The sequence below is a fragment of the Cladophialophora immunda genome, assembly GCF_000835495.1.
Source record: "Cladophialophora immunda strain CBS 83496 unplaced genomic scaffold supercont1.3, whole genome shotgun sequence".
NCBI classification, from domain to species: Eukaryota; Fungi; Ascomycota; class Eurotiomycetes; order Chaetothyriales; family Herpotrichiellaceae; genus Cladophialophora; species Cladophialophora immunda.
In genome coordinates, this window is record NW_015622543.1 from 4,804,695 (window position 1) to 4,828,638 (window position 23,944).

At 55.6% G+C, this 23,944-nt stretch overlaps 6 protein-coding genes across 11 annotated transcripts; 1 reads left to right on the forward strand and 5 right to left on the reverse strand.

Annotated features, from left to right (window-relative positions):
* The first annotated feature begins 2,089 nt into the window (after nt 1-2,089).
* On the forward strand, nt 2,090-5,724 carry PV07_06054 (uncharacterized protein). The gene is made up of 3 exons (XM_016392996.1): nt 2,090-2,242; nt 2,307-2,670; nt 2,776-5,724. Exon 3 carries the CDS (start codon nt 5,000-5,002, stop codon nt 5,669-5,671), a length of 672 nt encoding a protein of 223 aa, XP_016250515.1. The 5' UTR covers nt 2,090-2,242; nt 2,307-2,670; nt 2,776-4,999; the 3' UTR covers nt 5,672-5,724.
* On the reverse strand, nt 2,271-4,362 carry PV07_06055. 4 transcript variants are annotated; one of them, XM_016392997.1, is made up of 3 exons: nt 3,823-4,362; nt 2,849-3,653; nt 2,271-2,755 (listed from the first exon to the last, which is right to left on the reverse strand). In XM_016392997.1, exons 1-3 carry the CDS (start codon nt 4,182-4,184, stop codon nt 2,720-2,722), a joined length of 1,203 nt encoding a protein of 400 aa, XP_016250516.1. In that variant the 5' UTR covers nt 4,185-4,362; the 3' UTR covers nt 2,271-2,719. The 4 variants fall into 4 exon arrangements, with proteins under 4 accessions (XP_016250516.1, XP_016250519.1, XP_016250517.1 ...); XM_016393000.1 differs by having other exon boundaries at nt 3,725-4,362; XM_016392998.1 differs by having other exon boundaries at nt 2,271-2,744; nt 2,849-4,362.
* On the reverse strand, nt 5,462-9,306 carry PV07_06056 (uncharacterized protein). Its single transcript, XM_016393001.1, has 2 exons — nt 6,732-9,306; nt 5,462-6,678 (listed from the first exon to the last, which is right to left on the reverse strand). The coding sequence occupies exons 1-2, from the start codon at nt 9,176-9,178 to the stop codon at nt 5,829-5,831; spliced, it is 3,297 nt and encodes a 1,098-aa protein (XP_016250520.1). The 5' UTR covers nt 9,179-9,306; the 3' UTR covers nt 5,462-5,828.
* Nucleotides 9,307-9,510: 204 nt separating this feature from the next.
* On the reverse strand, nt 9,511-11,790 carry PV07_06057 (uncharacterized protein). Its single transcript, XM_016393002.1, has 2 exons — nt 11,226-11,790; nt 9,511-11,150 (listed from the first exon to the last, which is right to left on the reverse strand). Exons 1-2 carry the CDS (start codon nt 11,486-11,488, stop codon nt 9,773-9,775), a joined length of 1,641 nt encoding a protein of 546 aa, XP_016250521.1. The 5' UTR covers nt 11,489-11,790; the 3' UTR covers nt 9,511-9,772.
* Nucleotides 11,791-12,243: 453 nt separating this feature from the next.
* PV07_06058 lies at nt 12,244-14,383 on the reverse strand. 2 transcript variants are annotated; one of them, XM_016393004.1, is made up of 4 exons: nt 14,100-14,383; nt 13,910-14,048; nt 13,475-13,834; nt 12,244-13,423 (listed from the first exon to the last, which is right to left on the reverse strand). In XM_016393004.1, exons 1-4 carry the CDS (start codon nt 14,226-14,228, stop codon nt 12,819-12,821), a joined length of 1,233 nt encoding a protein of 410 aa, XP_016250523.1. In that variant the 5' UTR covers nt 14,229-14,383; the 3' UTR covers nt 12,244-12,818. The 2 variants fall into 2 exon arrangements, with proteins under 2 accessions (XP_016250523.1, XP_016250522.1); XM_016393003.1 differs by having other exon boundaries at nt 13,910-14,383.
* A 3,478-nt stretch (nt 14,384-17,861) lies between these two features.
* PV07_06059 lies at nt 17,862-21,141 on the reverse strand. Of its 2 annotated transcripts, XM_016393006.1 has the most exons (3): nt 20,415-21,141; nt 19,094-20,352; nt 17,862-19,042 (listed from the first exon to the last, which is right to left on the reverse strand). In XM_016393006.1, the coding sequence occupies exons 2-3, from the start codon at nt 20,093-20,095 to the stop codon at nt 18,464-18,466; spliced, it is 1,581 nt and encodes a 526-aa protein (XP_016250525.1). In that variant the 5' UTR covers nt 20,096-20,352; nt 20,415-21,141; the 3' UTR covers nt 17,862-18,463. The 2 variants fall into 2 exon arrangements, with proteins under 2 accessions (XP_016250525.1, XP_016250524.1); XM_016393005.1 differs by having other exon boundaries at nt 17,862-20,352.
* Nucleotides 21,142-23,944: the final 2,803 nt, after the last annotated feature.

The window sequence follows — 23,944 nt, forward strand, 5'->3', positions numbered from 1 at the left end:
TCGAAGTTCTCTGATTCCGCAATCCCCGGGAGTCTCTACTTTCTTACGAAAAAGGCCCACTCTAACAGGGGGCTGAAACAAAAGTGCCTTGACCCTGAGCAGCGGGTTGTTCCCGACGGCCGTGGACGAGGCGTTGAGGCGCTCCCGTCCATTCGCACCAGTTTAGCAGATTAAACAAGGTCTGCCTTAGCAGTTCGATGGTGAGCGCCACTGATTCGTGCTCGCGAGCGAAGAAAAAAAGTTGGAACCCGCGGACCCTAGTGAATTGTTCTGGAAGCCCATTAATCTCTTCTTGGGAGCAACGGCGTCACCGGCCAGGAAATCCATCCCTAGCTTATTTTGGATGCGCGCAGGTATAAGGTTCATTGATGCCCGAGACGCGTTCAATGGGCAGTTTGCGGCTTCAGAGCCCGGGGGAGGTGCATCACTTGCCAGTCACGCGGGCAGTGGTGATCGATGCATGATCAATACACGCTGGGACGCTGTCGTGCAGGTGGTCGCCAGTGCTAAGTTCGTCCCAGGGCGATGCATTCGTCGAGTTTCGCACAGCCCTAACATGGAGAATAAGGGTTTGCAAGAACGCCTCGAGTGGCCGTTTCGAGTATAAGCGGTGGATCATCCCTTAGGATTCGCTCGGGTGGAGCAGAAATAACGGGTGATGAGCGTGAGGCGTTAGGCTAACGAGTCGCATGGGTAGTCCAACGGCACCAAATCCTTTTGAGAAGGTAGCCAGAGATCAACTTGTCGCAAGATCTGGTCGACCTGGGGTCTTTGCTTGCGTGGAGAATTACCGATTGCAGTCCATGCGGATCAGAGCATGGCAGGTTGAGAGAGGATGACAGCCACAGACCCGGGATCCCCAAGTCACAAAAAGGTTTGGCCATTACAACATATCTGCCCTTAGGGTCATGTAAGAAGCAAGAGTCAGGCTGCCGAGAGCCAGGGTCTTGTGGATGGTACTCGTACGAGTAGACGACAAGGTGCAAGACAAGCTTGGAGAAGACCCATTACATTATTGCTGCCCAAGCTCCGAGAAGCTTGCCCTGGTGCCGATCACGGAGATGATCTGCACTGGGCCTCGGTGAGGCGGCAGAATTTTCTCGAAGTAGGGCTGCGCAGTCTCGAGCGAACCAAACAAGACGGCGGATTCTATTGCGAGTGCCGGCCCCGGCTGGGAAAAGGCTGCCCTTGTCCCGGACCAGGGGGAGCAGGGAGGAAGGGGAAACAGATCAGGTTACTGAGGTGAGAACACTACCCCGTAGAGCCGTGACGGTCTCAGCAATAGTCGACGAGACGGAAGGTATTTTGGTATGTACCTGGGTGAGGGCAGTGCCAGTTTCGGTAGTCGAGGCAGACGACCCCATTGACAGAATTCCAGTTTCCCGAGGCTCCTACGGCGGAAAGGGATCCATCTCTTGGAGAAGCGCCAGGGGATGAAGCCGAATAACGAAGCTCAGCGCCAGATGTTTTGTGGGCCAAAGAACCGGTCCAGGATCATGGGTGCCGTGGAAGCGGGAAGGCAGTGGAGGCAGCGTGACGAACGACGCAGGGAACTCGCACTGGGCGGGCCAAGGTGTAGTGGAGTAGTTAGACTTGGAGCAACGGTTGGAGACAAACGGGTCAGGAAGACTTGATCAGGCAATCAAGACGGCGAGGAAGCCAGCGGAAAGTGGATAGAAGAGAATGGTTAGAAAGGGGGCAAGCTCGAGGTTTCCGGGGGGGGAGAGAGGGAAGGATATGATGAGGAGGAGAAGGAGGAGGAGGAGGAGAAGGGATGGAGCCTCGCTATGCTGCAAGGAAGCGCCAATCACAGTAGGGTGTAAGTGCCCCCTTGTCGGCAACATAATTGGCTGGGCGGACTGCCAAGCCATCGGCGACGTCACTGCCTGCAATGCCGAGTTGCACCGGTCACGCATCCAGCACCCAACATGAGACGACGAACTGGCAAGGCTCCCATACCAGCACCACCACAGACCACTGCAGACCACCGCAGTCCGCCGCAGTCCACCGCAGACCACCACTGTCCACCACACCACCACCACCACCAGCCACAGGCCTGTCGACCACGAAATCTCCCTGAACGAGGTCTCGCATCGCTACCAATTTCTCTGCCCGGCTGATGGCATCCAGACGGTGCCAGTGCTACGGGTGCTCGCTCCTTCCTGTCATGATGGGGAAACGACTACTGACTTAGTCTGCACCAACCCATTGTGCCTCCGTCTCATGCGCTTCCGACGGCCAGGTACCCGATATTCCCCCCCCCCCCCTTTGTGCATCATTTTGGCCCCCTCACTAATGCTTGCCAGTGCTGCATATTCCCAGGATTCCCAAGCAGGTACCCGGCGGCTTTCCAGGTCTAGATCCTAACCCGGGTAAGCACTGCTGGGTAAAGAACCAAGTTCGCAGGCGGCTCGAGTCTCAACGACACCCTTTTACCCTCTGCCGATACCATGTTCCTGGCCTTCAGCTCACTACGACCACACTATGGCGAACTCTGCCCAACGCCATCCAAAAATCCCGCACCCTCAAAGCACCGATCCCCGATTACATAGTGCTGACTTAATCTCATCATATGGCAAAGCCTTTGTCTACTGCAAGACCAGGTCCGGCACCTTTGGCAGAGTAGCATCAACCGAAGCATTCCACACTTACCCACGCGGTGGATTTCTCGTACGTACTGCGTATCATCATTCGGCACGGAAGGGGGCTACCGTCTGATTCAATGGCGGCCTCTCTTCAGTCGTCTAGCATAGTGCTGATCCGCATTGCCATCAGTTAGCACCTACAAGAAATCTACCGAAATCCGCGGCCAGCAGCCACAACAAAAGAAAGGGGGGGAGTTCCTCACCTCACAGCTTGTCCTGATTCCCGCTTCAAGGCCTACTCGAGGCTGATAGCCGAGAATCCTCCTGGCCTTATCACCGCTGGCATAACGCATCGCGCAGGCGTCCATTACGCTTCCACGCGAGAGGGTCGTTGGAGTGCCCGAGACTCGCGTAAAGACTTCCGCGACCAACCCTAGGACCCATCCCAGTCCTTCTGGAATGTGAATTTCCCAGGCAGGCGGGAAATGCCCAAACTCTTTCCAAACAGCAAGGCTGAATTCACGAAAAGAGATGGGTTCGTTGTTTTGGATGAAAAACGTCTCCCCTGCGGCGCTTTCCGCTCGGGTTTGGCCGTTGCACCCACGCTTTGATTCCGCTGATTGGAAATCCAACAGGTTTTCAACCGCCAGAACGTGCGCGTCAGCCACATTGCCGACGTAAGTCGTGTCCCAAAGATTCCTGCCATCCCCAATCACCCAGCGAGTCTCTCCCTTGGCAATGCAGGCGTGAATCGGTGGTACCAGCTGGTTGTCTCCCTCGCCAAACAGCACCGACGGTCTCAGAACGCATGTGGACATGGACTGGTCGTTGGCTGCAATCACTATCTGCTCGGCTTCGGCTTTACTCTCGCCATAGATGGACGATTTGGGCGAGACCGGCCATCTTTCGTCGATGTTGGCATAGGCCTGACTCATGTCGTCTATCACGGCGCAGCAACTACTCGTATACACAAATGCTTTGCATCTGCCTTTTCTGGCCGCCTCAACCATGTGCCGCGTCCCTTCCACGTTGACAGCCTTGACAAAGGCTTCTAGGCGTCGTGCATACCTGCCAGAACAAAGTGAATGAGCCATTGTGCATGATTGCGAAATTTCGAGACTGATAGAGGGACGACGCACACATCGCCCATCGGGGGAGAAAACGAGACTCGGCGCCTGGAGACGGAAGCTGCAGTCTTCGTACAGCACCGCTTGCACCGCCCGCGAGACGGACCTACCTCTCGCTCAACGATGGCACAATGCCTGCTGAGTGGACGATGGCATCTGCATTGATCATGGCAAGAGCGTTCATGACACTGGTCTGATCCGTGATGTCGGCCTGCACATAATCATATTTGCACCCCTTGAGTAAGTCCAGCTCATCATCTCGTGCGTCATGGTTTCTTCCCCGTGGATCTTCAGCCTTGTCGAGAATCCAGATGTGCCATTCAGGATGGAGTTCCTGCAAGGATCGGACAATTGCCGAACCTACAAATCCAAGACCGCCCGTCACCATGATTTTGATAGGGGTGGAGGAGTGTTGTGGTGTCTTTGGCACGGCGCCAACGGTGCCTGCGTTTCCTTCCGCAAGCTTCGCCATGTCGCTCAAGTGCCTCTCTTGCCTCTCCCAGCAAATTCGACGACTCTCAAAGGTGGGAAATCAGGCGTCTGGCGGTCCAAGAACGCCGTAAAGCTTGGGACAAGAAGCGCTTCACATCGCATCAAGACTCTCGGCTGTCGAGCAATGCATTAATCATCACCGACACTGAAGCAAGGCCGCAAGGCGAATGAGAGTGGAGAGAAGTCGCCCGTGCAATCACACCACACGGGAGCTCCTTTTTCTTGCTCCGCACCGTCCTGCCTTTGGTCTGACTTCCGCATCATCCGCCGGAAGGACCAAGCAAGAGCCCGTCTGACAGCAGCAATTTCCGGGCCGCTCCCCACAGCAAGGCTATATCCATCAAGCCCCTGGAGCTCCACCAACGGAACACGGACATGTTTCCCCATCGGTCCTCGTGCATGGATCACGGAGGTTCTTGAAAAAGAGCTATCTCGCTTACAACCTTCCAGTGCTTCTAAAGCTTCCATTTCCTACGCCACGGTCGCCAGCAACGCCATCACACCGGGGTCATGATCTCCCATGCGTTCAAGTTCCTCAAATGTTGATCTTCGGCTTCCATGTGGGTTCGACTACTTCCCACTTTCCCAGAGGTTCAAGTGGGTCATATGTCATAATCCCGTTTAGCAATGCAAGGACGACGCGAGGCGAAGCGAGGCGACAGCGTCCCAACGGAGCGGCACCCTTGCAACATCGCCGTCGTCGCTATTTATATCCGGGCCACCTTCCTCACGGTGACCTGAATCAAATTCAGGTGTGGTTTCTCTGCCAAACAGGTCAAGCGCGCGTCCAACAACATGCTTGTCAACTGTACGCGGGCATCGCACACCTTCGTTGAGTCATTTGCCTTGACCTCGCCTCGCCTCGCTTCTACTCCTTCCGTTTCCCCGGCTGGCGATGGTCAGGTACTCGTATGTATCTTTGTACTCGGTATACGTCCTGTATCACGGAGTTTTTTACCCTACGAAGTGCGGCCCCGAACAATCGAGATCAACATGGGAAACGAACCTGCCTATGAGAATTTGCGACCCTGCAACTTCGCTTCCGAAGCGATGCGAAATGTACCTCGTATGCAAATGTTGGTGGCGATTCTACCACTCTCGTGGCCGGTCACTCAAGGCAAGTCCGAGATCAGTGAGGAAGTCGTGCCCTCATTTCTGCTCAGACACAGCCCCCAAGAAAGTTCGACAACGCGCTTCCTGTGCGGGGGAAACAAGGACGACAACGAAAAGGAAACAGAACACAAGGAGAGAAAAAGGCTTGATCAAGGGGCTTTTCCCTTCCTGAATTCCCAGAGTGAGCCCTCGTTATCAAAACATCTGTCTGTGACTCGGCCCCGCCCTGCCCTGATTCCATCGCATTGCGTGGCAAAGCCAATCCGCCTGGTATTTCGGCGACTTTTCGCCTCTCTGGCAGAGTCCATGCAATCAGTCGCTGCGACGGGCTGCCCGTGCCCTCCAAGCAGATAGAGCAAATAGAGCAACGTAAAGTAAGACACCAAGGCAGCAAATTTGTTTTTGAGGTATTGATACAAGATCTCCGAAGCTTCTCCATCCCCCTCGTATATCACGATCATCTCCAGCTCGGTCGCCATGGCACACACACCGCAGCTGCCAAAGCAAAGGATCACTCCTCGTCGTCCTCGTCATCCACGTATCTGGGCCCCCCTGCCGCCGGCGTGGGCGCGTCAAACGCACCGCTGGCGTACGGCGTCGGTGCACTCGCAGCAGGAGTCGGCGCATCAAACACGGTCAGTCGATTGCTCTTCAGTGGCTCTCGATTTGCGCTCTTTGCGAAACTAGGCGGTGCCGGAGTCGGTGCGTCCTGCGCGGATGCGGAGGCGCCCGGCGTCGGGGCGCTGAGGTACGGCGTGTATGCCTCGTCGTCGTAGCGACCACTGGATGCGGACGGTGTGGGCGCTGACATCCCCGGTGTAGGTGCATCGTAGGGACGCGCGCCTGGCGTTGGAGCCGACGCTGCGGCACTGCCGGGCCCGCCCCAGGCTGGAGTCCGTGATGAGGCTGGGTTATATGCTGGAGTACGCGAGCCGGTCGCAAAGCCGTCGAAGCCCGAATTGCCAGAGGAGCTGAATCCGTGGTCGGCACCGTAGGGCGTCTTCGCGCTGGAGCTCCATGCTGGCGTGCGCGACCCGGTATTGGCGGAGTAGTTGCCGGCGCCGCCGTATGAAGTCATGCCACCGCCCCCGTAAGAGGTCTGGGAGCCCGAAGGTCCCTTCCACGACGGGGTGCGGCCGGAATCGAGACCACCAGCTCCAGGACCACTCCAGGCAGGCGTCCTTGACGAGGTTCCCCATGCTGGAGTCCGGCCACCGTCCATGACGCCCATGGGAGTTCTTCCTCCAAATCCTGCGTCGGGGACCCGAGAGCCAGGTACACCAAGTCCTGCTCTGATTGCTGATGGACCGCCACGCTGCTTGATCCAGTCTTCGAATCTTGTTCGGTTCTGCGTATTGGTGCTTTGAAACTGTTAGCATAGCTGCAATGAAAAAAGGGCCCAAGTTGAACTTACTCAATGATCGACAGGTCGAACTTGCTGACATTGATGACCTTGTTCTTGGTCTGAAGCTCAAGTCTTGCTTCGCCAGCCGTAGTGTCTTTGACAAGAGCACGGTGACCTTTGTATGTTCCCTTGTTGATATGCACGAGTTTCCCCTGAAGAGGGTCTCGTCCAGGTCGCTGCGGAGGGGGCATGGACATGTCTGGTCGCTTCATCTGGAGAGCGGGATTCATCTTGGTCAAATCTGTGGTTGGAGCCGTGATCCGTCCACCCTTTGCGGCCGTGGTGATAACATTGGTGCAGCGGTTGACCCAGATGCCTGCATTCTCGATACCAAGCTTGTTGTGGCAAAAGACGTATCCCCGGTGGATGTGAAGAATCGTCCCGGACTTTCCCTCCCCACCAGACTCGCGCACCACGTCGCCGATGCGGATCTCTGAACCGTTCTTGTCCGTGGCGACAGCGTTCTTCCGCGCTTCTATTTTCTGGATCTGAGAAGGTATCTTTGTCGTCACCGAACCATTTTGATCGAGAATCCGAACGGAATCCCGATCGGCTCTGATGACGCATCCGACTGTCGTAGGGTCAACCTGCACCAATTCTTGCACGTCGAACTTGCTGCTTCCTGCACCACCGCTGCCCGAGTCAGTGGCTTCTCTGAGATCTTTGCTGAAAACGGTGATTTCCTCGTTGCTGTTGTTGGTGAGGACCGTGACCTTGTCGTCCTTGATCCGCAACACCATCCCCACTTCATCGCGATACTTGCTGCCTCCAATGATCTTGACATTGTCGCCCTCCTTGAAGCGTTTCCGCAGACCCTTGACAGGCACCTCGACGAGCTGACCGGTCAGTTCGCCCTCGGACACCATGATGGAGACGATGTTGCCGTGGACGGCTTCCGTCTTGCCGACAATGCCCCTCTGTTCACCTTCATAGACTTCGACCTCGTCGCCAGGCATGTAATTGCCTTCGGCAGTCGTGTTCCGCAGACTGTGGGCCAGAGTTTCGAGATCGAGCAATTCCGAGCCGTCGGCGGCGGTTTTGGTGAGCTTGGTGATCTCCTCCAGTTTCGGGTTCACATTTTCGGTGATCAGATGCTGTAACTTGAAATCTTTGATCAAAAAGCCATTCTCATAGGTGTCGCCCTTGTAGGTGAAGCTCTTCCCCGTGAGAACCCTGTTCTGGCTCACGAATCTCTCGTGCCTCTTCTTCGCCTCAAGCTCGTTGAAAAGTCTCTGTGGAGGTCGGTTTTGAAAGGTGTTGATTGGTCCAAAAGTATTCGGTCGTTTGCGCTTCGCATCTGCAAGAGCCGGTCGACCTTGATCCTCATCCACGCCGTAGGAAAGCCTAGGTACCAGGCGGAGTGTGACTTCGAGCCCATTGGTTTCGACGTCCTCAATCATGGCCAAGTCGCCCATGTAGAGGCCTCGCTTAATACGCACATAGCCACCAACTTCAAGCTCCTTGTCCTTTCTGGTTCTCAACAAGTCGGGCATTTCCTTGACGGGGACGAGATTCATCTTCGACCGCGGATAGACGTCCGGGACATTGGTGAGGGCTTCTTCCACGTCGCTCTTCTTCAAGGCTTCGACAAAGATATACCCAGCCATGGGACCATCGCCTCTTTCGAAAACCGAGCAGATCCTCAGCTGGTTCCGGCCCTTGCTTTCAAAGTATTTCTTCATGATCCTGCTGACGATTTCCCTCTCCTTTCCAGCTTTGCATCTGACGCCCCAGATACTCGGATCGTTGACGTCGGGCATGAGCAGGTTCTGCGGCACGAAAGAGCCCTGGCTCAGGGCTGTGGTAGTTCTCCGGCCGTACCGCTCTTTGTATGCTGCCGCCTGCTTCTCCAAATCCATCGACGCTTCCATCTGTCGCTGGCGGTCCAGTTCTCTGTGTCTCGCATCATCGTGGTCTGCCTCAGGGGGAAGGTCGTCGTCGGGGTGGTTCTGGTCGATGAAGTCCGGCCCCAGATCGTCCTCCTCAGCTTCGAGTTCATCGTCGTCCTCGTCGACTTCGGCTTCTTCTTCGAAGAACTGATTCAGGCCTCGCCTCCGGCGCTTTCTGGGTCGGCTGGTGATGGCATCTTCATCCTCTTCGTCCTCTTCTTCATCTTCCTCGTCCTCATCCTCTCCGTTTAGGTCCTCCCCCTCGCCTTCATCATTTTCACCGTTGTCCCCTTGTTCTTTTTGGTCATCTTCTTCATCATCCTCATCTGGCGGCGGCCGCCTATCTTTCCGTACAGGAGAGGAAGACTTGGTGCCGTTCGTGGCGGGTGCGGGGCGTTCGTCGTGCTCGTCTTCATCTTCATTTTTAGGTACTTTCGCACTGCTCTCGCGCTTAAAGCCTTCATCCTCTTCATCCGACCCTCCCTCGAACCCGGGGTTGAAGTCATTGTCCGATTCTTCGTCGTCTCCACCATAGTCCTGGTTCAGCCACGATTGTCCAGAAGCCATCTTGGTAGGCAGGTTTTAGGGGTAACAGTTCAGGAGAGGCCGTTTCGTGGATGCGGGGGACTTGACGGCCGGCCGTGAGAGCGACCTATGAGAAAGATGACAGTGGTTTGGGTTGCGAAAGAGGCGAAGTGATGGTGACAATGAGCCCAAAAGAATCCCTCGTCAACAGCGCAGGCGGCTTGATGCTTGGCGGGAATTTGATATCACGTGACTCGGTTCCCAGGAAGGAAGCTACGTGAGAACATGGGGCAGCATGAGTTAGATATGAGGATGCACGCGAGTTAAGTTCTCATATGCGGCTGATCATAAAGGCCGAAAGGAAGCGAGAGAGGAAAGAAGATCAACGTGCCATACAAGTATTCCCCTGAGTTTCTTCGCTCTTGTATGGATGTCAACCACCCTCACAAGATCGGGATTTCAACGCACACGATCTTGATATCGTGTTCATGGACTTACAAGTGCTATGCCGGATATAATCTTGTCAACTTTTCAAATATAACCTTGTCCTTATGGCAAGCTTCTTCGTCCAAATTTCTTGGTCCCAGTGGTCAAATTCCCACCTCATCCTTTCCTCACTCGTTCTCGCCTCTTCACCTACAACTTCAGCCCCAGATTCACATGCACCGCCTTCGTCTGGCTGTATGCTGCTAGTCCAGCTTCGCCCAGCTCTCGTCCAATGCCGCTCTGCTTGACACCGCCAAACGGTACTCTAAAGTCCGAATCGTTCGACGAGTTGATCCAGACCATACCAGCCTCGATTCTGGCTGCCACACGGTGTGCACGCTCGATATTGCTCGTGAACAATGCGCTGCCCAGACCATAAGTCGTATCATTAGCCATGCGCACGGCCTCGTCCTCCGTCTTGAATGATGCAATCACCACGAAGGGGCCAAAGACTTCTTCACGGTAGATCTTCATGTCGTCCTTGACGCCTGTGAAGATGGTGGGTTCAATGAAGAAACCCTTTCCGTCACCGACGTTCTTGTGCGGCACACCGCCAGCTGCGAGGGTCGCGCCTTCCGACTTTCCACTCTCGATGTATCCGAGCACTTTCTCATATTGGGCCTTGGTAACTTGAGGACCTTGGAAAGTGTCGTCCGCAAATGGGTCGCCGACTTTGGACGTGGTCTTGACCACCTCCTTGAACTGCTCGACAAACTTGTCATAAATGCCTTCCTGCACAAGCACGCGCGAGGTGGCAGTACAAATCTGACCCATGTTTGACATGATTCCAATGTGGGCCCATTTGGCGGCCTGCTCGAGATCGGCGTCGTCGAAGACGAGAAGGGGCGACTTACCGCCCGTCTCCAAGGTGATGTTCTTCATGTTGACGCTGGCTGTCTTCATGATTTGTTTCCCCGTGACCGTGCTGCCGGTGAAGGCAATCTTGTCCACGTCCAGATGAGAGGCGAGAGCGTGGCCCGCTTCTCTACCAAAGCCATTTACGATGTTGATGACACCTGGAGGGAAAACACCCGGAACGAGACTTGCGAGGTACAGAATCGAAAGAGGAGTCTGCTCTGCGGGCTTCAGAACCACAGTGTTGCCGCAAGCGAGAGCCGGACCCAGTTTCCATGCTGCCATGGCCAGGGGGTAGTTCCAGGGAATGATCTGGCCGCAAACGCCAATGGGCTGCTTGAGAGTGTAGGCAAACTTCTGGGGGTTGGTGGGGATTGTCTCGCCGTGAATCTTGTCCGCCCAACCAGCATAGTATCGAATGGTGTTTACGACCTCGCCCAAATCCTCGTTCAACGCGACACTGTATGGTTTTCCGTTGTCCCATGTTTCCAGCGTGGCAAGTGTCTCCTTGTTCTCTTCGAGGACGTCGGCAAACTTGTACATCAGGGCGCCGCGGTCGGTAGCGGGCAGGTCGCGCCACGAAGGGTCATTGAAGGCTGCCCGGGCGGCTTTGACGGCCTTGTCAATGTCATCCGCAGACGCTGCCTCGACGGAACAAATTTCCTTCTCGTCCCTGGGCAGTGCAGAATGATCAGTACTCGTCAACCCCGAATGCCAATGCCCAGAACGGATTGGAGTGTCTACTCACGAAGGGTTGATGCTGGTGATCTTCTCGCCGGAACTCGACTTGACGAATTCGTTGTTGATGAAGAGACCCGTGGGCAAGGTGATTTTGCGCCCATTGGGAGCTGTCAGCTCGACCTTCAAATCTGCCATTTTGGACAATATCTGGCGGCCAGTGGAAAACAGTCGCACTTCAATATGCTTGTTCCGAGAACAGCTCCAGGACAGAGGACGGAGAGAAAAGGGCCTCGAAGTCAGAAGCAGGAGTTTCAACGAGGACTTGGACATGTAAAAAGGGCAAGTCGAGGGAGAAAAGAGATTTGTTATATCTAATCAAACAAGGACAGACCCGCGTCAACGCCCGTTACCAGCAGGACAGGCCAATCCAAGCACCTGTTCGCGAAAGCTCTGCGAGGTTGTGTCGTCCGTGGGAGCCCACCCAGGAGCTTTTTCGGGACTTGATTGCCTGTTTGGAGCTGTCCAACCCCACGGCGATCAGCGCGTGGTATTGTTGTAGTAACGAGAAAGCAACCAGCAAGTCGCTGAGCTCCGATAAGCAGGACGAAAAGAGGGGAAGGGCGCCCGCTGGCTGAGGGGCAGCTTCGATAAGGGCCTCCAGGGCTTCTCCGGCTGCGCCTGCCCTTCCTGGGCGTCGAGGCGTCTGTGCACCTGGGCGCCGTCTTCCTCCCACCTACCTGGCACATGCCTCCACCCGTGATCAGGAACTTCAGCCTCGTCCACCGATTCTTTTACCGAGGTCCCTTCGCCATCGTCCAGGATCAAGGGGCGAGAGATGGTGGAGGAGGCTGCAAGGGTTGTGGGAACACCCTCATGCACGCTGCACGAGCGGAAGGGAACCAGAGCATTGGGACTTAGTACGCAGCTCGGCAGCTCGTAAACTCAAGTCAAAACCCACGTGGACGGCTGGGCCCGAGACAAGAACATGGAAGTGCGACAGCTGGGCCCATTCTCATCGCTCGAAGCATCTCCCTGCGTTTTCGAAAGTCGACAAGTCTCCGCTGCGACAGTTCACCTTGTGGTTCCGAGAGGAAAGAAACAGATCGCTGGCGGAAGAAGCTTAAAAGAGATCGAGGTAGAACATTGCAGATACAATCGCACCGTACGGGGGGAAGAGCCTCTGGCCTGGAAATAGCCTTCAACTGCCTCTGAAGGTGCAAAAGACTTCAATCCTGGCCGGGGTCATCGACACCCAGCCAAGGAGCCTGATGCCTACACAAGCGCCCGAAGGCGGACGGCAACGAATGCAGCTTGCTCGTTTGGGAAATGTCCCTGCTTTCATGCGAGACACGCGGACTCGGTACGAGGCTCGAACCAGGGGACGCTTCCACACAGCACAAATCAACTGTGCCGCATCCATGGTCGAGACATTCCGTCATCTCAGCCCTAATGCTCTTCGTTTTCGGTGTCTTGCATCATCCCTCCATCATCTCCCAAAGGTTGTCAACACCTAGAAACCCTCACCGGCTTCCATCTGCTCAAATGCTGGGGCATGGGCGTCTCTGGTCAATGTGGCTCCATTCACAAATCGGTGCTTTCTTTTTGTCACTTGTCGCGACTGGTTATTGCCGAATATCCATATGTTTGCAGTGTCCTTCCGTCACACTTCTCCAGCGCCGTTGACAGGGACTGCGCCGTCGTTGTTCGGGGTATCGTTCTGGTCGGACACGTCGCCATCGATGGCGCCAGTAATTCCTAGACCGGTAGCTCCATCGGAAAGGCCATTGAGTCCGTCGCCGTCGCCGGTGCCCACAGTCTCCTCGCCTTCGCCGTCAACTTCCGATTCGTAACCGCCCATGACATCTCCATGTCCCAAGGAAACCGACTCCCCAGCCAGATCAAGGATAAATCTCCACTCCTCAGCCGAGACCGCCGAGACGCTGAGCCGACTCTGCTTGAATGTTTGCATGTTCTCCAAAGCTCCACCTGGCTTTGCGAACGATTTCAGCTCCTTGAGGGTGATGAGGTTCTCAAACTTCTTGACGAATTCGACGTGGACAAGTTCCCACTTGGGCTTTGCGCGGTCGGACTTTGGGTCAAAGTACGGGTGACCTGGGTCAAATGCTGATTCATCGATGGTGTGTTCGCCGACGATCCGCATGACACCTGCAATGCCGGGAATGGCGCAGTTGGAATGATAGAAGAATGCTAGGTCGCCCTTACGCATCGCTCGCATATTGTTGCGGGCCACCGGGTTGCGTACACCTGTGCATGTGTTAGAAGAACGCCGTCTCAGCAGAAGATGGCAATACTCACCATCCCACCCCTCAGGTTCCGTCTTCGCCGCCAAATCGTCGATTGAGAATTTGACGTCGTGACCCTTTTCGATTCGAGACTCTGGTTCAGCCTTCATCAGCCAGTATTGTATGTCATGGTCAAGCGTAGCCGTCTCGCCAGACTTGTTCCCATCGCCGTTAATCGCTCCAGGTGCGTGTCCGTGTGGAGAAGGGCCATCTTCAGACTCCGACTCTGACGATGCGTTTTTCGTCTTGGGTGCGACTTTCGGCTTCCTGCCACGCTTTGCGGTTGTTGTCGGAGCAGGCGCTTTCGCAGGAGACTTTCGGGTCGCTGCACGAGCTGTCCGCGAGGACGTGACGGGCTTGGACGCATTCGAGGCTGTCAATCAGGTCAACAAGGCACACTTGGGCATCCGAGGCGACGGCGTCACCACCACAGGGAGCTTCGACTAACTTGTAGTTTTCTTCACACTTGATTTCACCGGCTTCGGCTTCACATCTCGCTTGGGCGCGGGGGACGCAGCAGCCTTGGGTGGTCTTCCACGCTTCTTCACGGGTTCACCTTTTGCACTACTGCCAGCGGGAGCCGTATTCTGAGCGCCAGATGAGCGGCGTCTCGTGAAATTGTACTTGGGCTCACTGACAGTGGTCCTCTTGGGCCGTCCTGCGGACGATACCGCGGGTTGGTCGGGGATGGCAGAGGTGCCGCCGATGCGGACTTTCTTGGCCGGGGTGCTGGAGTTCGACGAGGCTTTGCGTTTCTTCGCCGGCATGATGTCAGATTTCACCCGGAGAGGCAAAGGGAACGTTTCAGGGCAGAGAAAGAGAGGTTGCGTGTGCGCTGTCTCGATATCTAGCCCGTTGGGCAGACACAATAACAAGGGAAGAAACGTGTTCAGCAGGCGAACTCTTCTCGACCGAAATCGAGTAAACAAAGATCGAATTGATGGACGGAAGAAAAGCTGTGGGAGACGCGTCGGGTGCATAGGACCGGCGCGCCAAGCCTAGCTTCATGCGACCACTCTACCCCAATCAGGCTGCTTGCCATTGTCAGGGATCAATGAGCGCGAACTGAGGCAACACTGAGAGCCTTCCCACAATAATTGAAGCCTGTCTTGCCCGTGGCGTGCGCGCGATAGTCAAACTCACCAAGATAGCTACAACGTTTTCTCTACTCTTCATCGCCTCTCGAACCTCTTCAACGTGACGAAACCCGCCTGAAGTTGAATCCAGGTCACCCCAAATGGAGCACGAAACTCCAAACAAACTGTCATGATGTCAGAGTGACCGTTTGCAAGCTTGCATCTGTCTTGTTGAGACAAATCTCGGCCTGCGCTCTCAATACTGACATCGCCCGGCAGCGACTATGACATCCATGCTTAGGCACACCCCTTTGCGAAATGGACGAGTCGGACCTCCAGTCCAGCGGACTTCGGAGCTACTTTCATCGTACGAATAGCACCGGCTCCTTGCACTCCGTTCGAGACACCAAGCTGATGTCAAGATGCAGCGGCACAATTCTGATGACGAAAAGGGGCCTGCTATGGTAACATTCGCTCTAACTTACTGGCCCAATAGTTATCGTCATTCATAAGAGCGTTTTAGCATGCGCTGAGATGGAGTAGTACGCCAGCTACATTCTAAGATGGGGTCTATCCCATGTCAGACTGACTGTGCCACTTAGTCGAAAGTTCTGAAGAAGGCTGGACACCTCACTGTCAGAAGTCGGACATTTCTGGCGCCCAATAAAAAGCGCCCTCTGGAGAGAACGTTGTCAACCTGCAAGCGAGCTTGTCATTCGTTCGATGACACATAGTTTGGGAGGTTTGGACGTCTAGGAGCATGCCTCCAAGTCGAGCGTGCTGTGGAAAAGCTGCGCAGGATGCAGGAAAGAGGTGCTTGCTGGATGGGCGACCCGGGCAACTCCACGGACCGATAGCTCTTCTCAACAGTAGCGGAGTGCCTAATGCACGGCGAGTGTGAAGGTGTGACCTGGAGAATATGTATTTGGGACAAGAGAAGCAGCCAAGAGGCCGAGACAGGTCACAGGAACCTGGCAGATCCCCTGTCCCGTCCTCTGGTTTAGCTGCAAAAAGAATTGTCCGAAGATGTGGATGGTGACGGCTTAACCTCTTTGCGTACGCAGCCCGTCCTGCAAGCCACGTGTTGATGCGGGAATCGACGGCCTGCCCTTGCAGATGATCTGTGTCGTGGCTTCGTTCTTTGCCCAACCCCCCTGGAGCTCCCCTTCCCCTAGGATCAAAACAAGAGCTGACAAGTGACCTTAGTATTCTCCTGCCCAGTTGAGGAACCGTGTTGGCTCGAAGCGAGGTTAGAGCGGGTTTCAGAAGCACGCAATCAGCAAACTAACAATCGCGCTACCTGGTGAACTGCGCGACGAGCGGCGAACTTGTCGAGAGGGAGGAGGTGCTTGGAGAAAAGCTCCTGCAGAGCCAACAGCCACCCGGCGGGAGTCACCTGCAGCTCGAGTGCTGTGCATCACGCAAATCACCACCTCCTGATGCCTCCTGAGGGCAATCCTGCTCTTTCGCATGACCGGGGACAACCCCTGCAACCGTTGAAGGTGGACGGGCGAAGTCCTCGGCGATCAATGTGGGGGAGACAAGCACCATGGCTCCCTCCGCTCTGAAAACGTCCAGGGACAAAAATTCCATACCTCTGGAAGGAACTCCGTTCTGTCTGCTCGGCTTTGGGATAGCGAGGGGCCAAGTGACATCAACACACCCATCACCATCGCTTGCAGGTCAGCCATGGCCAGCTGGCAGCAGGTTGGTGACAGGGATGGAGCAGCAAGAGGTGTCCACCCAGTGGGAAGGATCCTTTGCGATGGAGAAGTTCCATCCCGCCCACGTGTGAACAACTCGGGGAACCGCCTTTGGCCCCCTGATCCCTGCTGGCGCCAATGCAATGCAGGATGCGGGATGCAATGCACTGCGCTGCAATGCAAGCTCCAAGTAGCGTCCCTTATTTGCATCGTTTGGGCCGCATTGCAGTCAGGACGTTGGCGTGGATCTGTCGTCTTATCTGCTTTGTACATGCTCCGCTGTCCCTAGTTTCCAACTTTCTTCAGGGCAATTGTCCCGGTGCTATTTGTCGCCGGAGATCTTCTCTAGCCACCTTCTATCCTTGACAGCATGTTTGACACCTCCGCCAGCCAGTCGACGCATCGTGTGTCCCCATGGATGGCAATTCGGGAAATAGGCCTTGTCGCCCAACTTGTGAAGCAGCCAATTACGCCGGGCACTGTAGCCGAATGGCTCTCCAGCAAACTTGGGACGTTCCTGTTATGGCCATGTTGGCTGGATAATTTGCTCATCCATGCACGACGAGGACCACCTCGCCCAAGAGCTCTCCGCCAAAATCGCCATTTCTCCGACCATCTATGATTGATTCCTGAAAAGCAGTCTTGTGACGAGGCAAATTTCTGCGCGATGCAAGACTATTTGCTCGGGTATCCCGATCTTTCGTGCATTGATCTCCGACAGACGAGCTAGCCTCGTGGCCGTGGGGACCTGTGGCTCCAGCCAGCCCGTCGCTAGAAACGGTCAAAACCGCAAGAGAGGTGGATAGGAAGACTGCAGCTAATCTGGGACCTGGGCTTGTCTTGTTGTTAGAACGAGGATGGTGTCGGTCAGAGCTGATCGTCTTCGCCTGACGGCGGTTGTTATTGTTGTGCAATCGCCATGTCCGTGTAGAGTTTGCTCGAGGGATCGATTATCCTAGACACGGCTGGGGGGGTTGCAGGTGAGGCGGCCGGGCGCGACGGAAACCTGGCGACTCGACTGGTCAGCGGGTTTCGTTAGATCGAGTCCCTGTCAGCAAGAGACTCGATGGATCTCGTTGGACCTCTCACTGCGGCGTTTGATAGTGCTCCTGGCTTGCGAGATGCCCCATTGACCCCATCGCTGCTGAGTTCGAGGTGAAATGTTTCGCAGAGACGAGAGGCCAGCGCTCGGCCAAAGGCCCCCAGGCCCCACGCTAGAGCAGTGAGCATTTGCGAGAATCGTCAGCGTCCCAGCCAATTGACTTACAGAGGACAGCTGTTTTACTCTGGCCGTCCAATGCTGCATCAAAACGGCCCTTCTGATGTCGCGATTGGCCACATAAGCTCCTTCGCATTGCCAGTTCGCACCTGGAATTGATATCTAGTCCGTTGTTTAGCGTCAGCTTCGGGCTTTGCCAGGCATCAAACCTGCACCTTCAGCAACCTGTTCACCTCAGTCGAGAGCCAGTCCTGACCGCGCCATGCCGGCAATCTGTAACTCGGGTCCTCGATGACATTGCCTGAAGGTGTACCCTTGGTTTAGAGGGTTCCTGGTCGGCATTTACGTATTGCCGATTGAGAGCACGGTGAAGACTCTGATGGACATACAAGGTCGCTTGGTCTGCGGCAGGAGAAACTGACCACGAGCTGCGAAATGCGCTGTGGCCCTGTGAATACAATATCTAACAAAATTGGTGATGAAGCGTGGGGTCGTCTCTCGTGGATAAATATACAAAAGTACAGTCACCAACGATATGGTGGTTTCAAGTCTGCCAAATAGAGCCTTCTCTGTCTCTTCCGGTGATTTCTGGTTTCCCTCTCTGCAGTGTCTGGGACTGCTAGTCTGCCTCATCTCTGCCCAATTGTCCCCAACGCCACAGAGAAGTTATTATGCCGACAAAAGGATGTAGGTGGGGGTATCTCGCAGGTGCAACACCACGACCAAGAAGGAAAATGTAAAGCAATTAGGCAAGGAAACAATGTTAAGAGTGTTGTGGTCTTTCCAATTTGTGCAATAAGAAACGGGCAAGCCAGTAAGCCCTTGTGACGGCAAGCGCAAATCCCATTCTGATCTCGGTCATTCGTCATCATGTCCCACCACGGCGGTGAAGGGATGTTCGCGTCTGAGGTCGCCCTCATTGTCGTCTCTCTAGGAATAGTCATCTCGAAGGGAAAAAAATATGGGTTGATGTTTCGATTTGGGGTGAGGCCCTCCTCCTTCTTTCACCGGCCAGAATTCCAGCTCCTGTCAAACGGATCTCTGCGAAAAGGATCGTAGGACTGTGATCGGGTGACAGGCGGAGGTGGCGGCGGGCCCGGTGGCAATGTTCTGGACGTTGCGAACATGCTCGGTACCGGAGGGGGAGGAAGCGGCGGAGGAGGCTGCGACGGAAATCCTGTACCGTAGCCCGGGGGAGGTGGTGAATGCGTGTGTCGGCTGGTAAAACTCGGCTGGTAATCACCGGTTCGACGGCGTTGCGTTGAAGGACCAGGGTCGGTGCGTTCACGCGAGGACTCGTCGGACACGGTGGGAGTTTCCAGAAGACCACCGGGTGCGTGTGGTACTCCTACATTCGCAGTTGCCAGTCTCCGCTGCTGAGGCGATTCAGGTCGCGGTAACATCTGGGTCCCCGATACGTACCTCATGGCCAAATCACGAAAATAATTCCTCTCCGACAAATAGTGGTCGCGTTCTTCGATCAGATCCCGCAGCTCCTGCTGCAATCCCGCAATGGTTTGCGAAGCTTCCTTCTCCTTTTCCTTCCTGCGCGCACGGAAGCGTGCTGAGGCCCCGGCGTTGCGCTTCCTCTTTTCGTCAGCAACCTTCGACGCTTGCTGTAGGTCCAACTCAACGGGAATGTTCATTGGCCCCTGATCCGTGTCAAGAGTCATCTGATATGAAGCAGGACCTTGCTGATAGCCCTCGTGCGGTCCATGATGTCCCGGCGTTTCGTGAATGTACAAACCGCCACCACCAGCTGAAATCGTCCTGAATGGAGCGGGTGCCTGCGCAGGCGGCGGTTTAGGAATACCATACCGATACCCCGGCGAAGGATGGTCGCGATTGCCATATGGAGGCTGCACGGTCGAGGGTCGATCGGCCTGGGAGGTAATTGCCGGCTCCACCCCACGAGCAATAGGGCTTTCTTGGACGTGTGCTGAGCGAGGTTGTCCTGATTCGGGCGGTACCATCCCGCTCAAATGTGCACCCGTTGCAAGCGCCAGAGGAGGAAGAGGCGGGATCTCAGACGTCTGATATTGACCTGGTTCGGCCGTGTATAGGCGGCTGCCGGTGCCTGGCGGGGGTTGTAATGGCTGGATCGTGGAATGAAAGGCTGGGTTCCTTCTCGATCCCAAACTGGCTGCCCTCAACGCCGGCGACTTCGGGGTGAGAACACGTCTGCCCAAGCGCCCGGAACCCAGCTCAAATTCTCGAGGAGGAGATCTTGGATCTGTGCGTTTTCGACTGCGCGGAGACTCGGCCGGCGCCGGAATAAGACTATGGCTGAGGTTCATGGCGGGCCGAGCGGCGGGTTGGACATCAGGAGAGGCCGTATCTTGGGGTTCTACTGAGGGGTTCAGAATGCTGTGCACGCCAAAGGCTTTGGACGGGGTCTGGACACTGGATTCGGCCGAATGTCGACGTGAAGATATTCCCAGGCCCACGTCCGTCATAACTCGCCCGGAAGCGATGCCACCGTAGCCGCCATAGGGCTCCGTCCGAATAACACTCGCCGTGCTTGGTCTCGAGGACTCCGCGCTTCCGCCAGACGGTTGAGGTTGAGAGATGTGTCCTGCGGCTGTGGTGGGCGTGGTGATTGACGGATGGTCTGCCGGCGGAGGGGATGGTGACATGTACTTGTTATGAGCCTCCTCGTGCGGCTGGGTCCCTTGTCGCGACCATGGGTGTCCCTCCTGCGGCACTCCTCCGCCTTCCCTCCTCCACCTATCCTGAGGCCCTGTGGGAGATGTCGGACTCGTTTGGCAAGACTGATAGTTCCACGGTTGCTGAAAGTACCCGGAGTTCGGAGGGGACCTGGGATATTGTTGGAAAGGGGAGATGGTGACGCCGAGAGTCGCCAGATTGAAAGCCTTGTAGTTTCTTTTGAGTGCTGGGCAAGGTCAGGTCAGAGGAAGAACTAGCTGGTAAGCTTTCGCGCGAGGCCAGACTTACAAGAGTACTTCTAGAAAGTCACGGCACTCCGGGGAGGGTCAGAGCAAGGTTACAACACACGCAAGGGCCAGGAAGCCGGACAGAAGATTGCGCATCCCAAGATCACCAGCATTTGCGCAACCCACTCTCCCCCATGGACTTGCGAGGAGCGTCCGCTAATTCGTCTCTTGGTTCAATAGATGCGGCAAATGAGAGTCATCAAACTGCAACCCTGGCCCTGAGAGGTCCGTTCGCAAAAATGAGAGAGCACCAGCACCAGATTGAGGCCAGGCAGCCCCAGGAGCGTTAGACGGGCAAAGGGCAAAGGAGAACAAATAGTCTTGACAGGCTAGCCTGAGGTCAGCTCGTAATATTTCATCGTCGGAGTGGACAGAGTAAGCACAGAGGCACTTGGGAGAGAGTGGCCCGCCGCAATTCCTGGGACGGGGAAGCGGGAAGCATTATTTGTTGGTGTTGGAATAGCGAGATGCTTCCAGGCTTTCTAGCGTTGAGGCCCGTCTGCCTCGTCACGATCTGAGCGTCGCTCTCTCTCCCCCTTGGAGAGGCAGGGACGTTTGGGCCCAACGCCGACGAGGGGGACTTGGGTACCCATCGGTGAGCAGGGAGGAGGCAAGTGGGTCGGCGCCGTCCGGCGGGTTTGGAGCATGCGCGAAGCCGATGGGATGGAGCGAAGGCCACAGGTGATTGAGGATTTCAGAATTCAGAATTCAGATTCGACCGTGGCCTAGGGACGCCGGGATGCAAGGAAACTAGCTCATCGCTCGAGGATGCCTTGTCAAGCGCGTGATGGCCCCGGCAGGCGGGATGATGGCATCGCTGGGCAGCAACCTGTTGATAGCGCGCTCTCTGGGTGGACCACGCCGGTGATGTGGCGCTGCGGAACGTCTGGGGGTTGGTACAGGGTGTATAACTGTCAACTCTCCGTGGGGCTGGGCGGGCTGATTAGACTTCGCTCCCTCTGTCATGAACTAACGCTCTGCCTCCCCTGCCCTGCCCTGCCCTTGGCCACCCCCTGTCGACGCCTCGAAGGGGAACAGGTGCCAGGGGCAGAACCGGGGATCCACAACCTCTCACGAATCCTGCAGCCATCTCTGATGGGTAGAGCCCACGGAACGAAATCCCCATGACTTGGAAAGGGTGGGTGCCCTCGCATCCGGACTGGCCAACGGCTCGCCCAGCGCCCTTGGTTTTTCCCACTCGTGCTGGGAAGATGCGGGCAGTGGGGATTCGCGAGGAGCTCGTAGAATTGACAATGCGACCAGGGGTTGATCAGCAACTCCTAGTAGCTATGCAGCCATGTCAGGCATGGCGAAGAGCCACCAGGGAGGCGCATAGCCACTTCTCCTAGCCCGCCTCGTTCGCCTTGTCCCCGACGTCGGCTTGCATCCCCCGTTGCAGCTTGGTTTCCTCGACGGACCAGAAAGTTCGTAGCGTCAAACCCAGAAATTCGCGGCGAGGGGGACAGAAAATGCTAGGGCAAGGCGATTAGGGCCCTCTGCCGTCAATGGCTGTAATTGGGTCGCGGCTCTTCTGCCACTTCGCCTGGGATCAGGCCTCAAGAGCTCAATCCTGGCCCAATGCGAACGATCCTTCTGCTTTAGGACTGTAAGTGCCCCAACCTGTCGGTTGCTTTGGGTCGATTGAAACAGGAACCAGCACATCAGGGGAATGTGAATGCCAAAAGGTCACAGTCCGTGACAATTCCACTTTAATTCGATAACATCACGAGAGGGGGACCGATCAGCCTCGAAACAGTGATGCGTCCCACCTATACAAAGGCTTGCCATCCGGACTGCTTGCGATCTTGACAGGTGTCCAATGGCCAAGTGGCCGTTCCCACGCAGCTCGTCAAAGGAAATCAAAAACAATAAAGGGTTCCCAATGGTGGTGAGTTTCCGGAGCTCCCCAGGTAGGCCGTCTTTATTGGCAAGAAGACGGGTGACGTTACCGGCGATGGTTAGCATTTCCTTGTTGGCCAGCACAAACTTCCTCGTCAGTGGCGGAAGGGAATGAGAAGGTAGTCGCAATTCCACTACGGAGTCCTGGCTCCAAAAAGCCCTCAAGTTAGCCTGTCCCGGTAAATGGTCCGCTTAGGACGATCACGTCGATCACGGATTCCCAGGGTTGGGGGGAAATAGTGCCAGGGCCTCTAATGCCCCTTGATCTCGCTCGCATATCAAGGTACTTTGTGGAAAGAGGGTTCACAGGTTGGACCGTCGAAAGGAAGCCCGTTCACCGCTCCAGGATTTCAATTTGCGCACCAAACGGTCCTTTTGTGGATCGTTTGCCCACGGAGTTGCTCCTTGCTATCCCCCGTTTGGCGTATTTGACAGATTACCGAAATAGCGGCAGGAAGTACTGGTAAGCTCGGGTCTGGAATTATATCATCCGTCTCCTTGCGGGCAAGGGCAGTAAAGAAACGCGTCGAGTGGTAGACCAGGTTGGCATTACTTCTGGCGCCGGCGAGTGTGTTGCACCTCGTTTGCGTTCCCGCCGATGTAGTGCACAGTGTCTGCACAGTCCTGTGATTCTTTGCGTCGACAGAGACTGTGTCATAGTATCCTTTTCGGGACACGTACATAACGCAGTCGGATCCAACGGCCACTTTCTGCTCTTAAGGTTCAACCGGCTGCTAAAGAAAGACGAGCTATACACAAAGTTCGGAGGCCCTCCGTACTATTTGGGAGAGATCGTTGGATTCGATCCTGAAGCGTTGCTCCACAGGAAGTGAAGGACCTCGTGCAGATCGTTCCCGGAAATGCTCAGTTGGATGCCAGATCGCTTGTCGTGTCCCTTCATCAGCGAATCTATTGATGTTAGTCTCGATCACTAGCTACCTTCTGCGCTAGCTATCGTCGTCGACGGCTGCGAGACAGCTGTGTCAAAGCCATGACAAACGCCTTCCACATCCTACAGGTAGGCCCCAACCTTCGACTCAACAGGTGGGACGCCAAAAGTTGCGTATGGCTGTCCTGGAGTTGGCAGACTGAAGCTGCTGGGGTCGCTAATGCCTCTAGGGCAAGGTCGCAGTCGATTGTCTCCGCCCCTAACGCACAGCTGCAGGTATACTCGTATCTCAACTTGGTGCGAGTTGCAGCGGAAAAGGGTAAGAAAGCCGTTGGTGCCAGGCCCTTGGGACAGGACTTTTGCTAAGCCTTTCGGACAGGCAAAGTATAGGCTGCATAGGCTCGAGGCGGTCTAGGGAGCACATGATTGTGGCTGATCTTAGCCTCGTGAGCCCCCACCCCTTTTACTCATGCACGGCTTTCATTTCTGTAGGCCGATCAGGCTCATAGGTGCTTGCTCAACGTTGCCCACGACATCGGTGTGTTCTCCAAGTGGTCAATCGCGAGATCTCGCTCGTTGCTTTGAGCATTGCTGTCCATTGCTGTAACGAAACTGGGGAACTATCACGCAGCAACGATTGCGGCTCGGTTGACGCAATGGTGGGAAAGATTGGTATTGTGGATGGCGGCGGAGAAAACCTAACGAGGAGTGATGAACTCTCGAAGCCGCATCCATCGGCTATG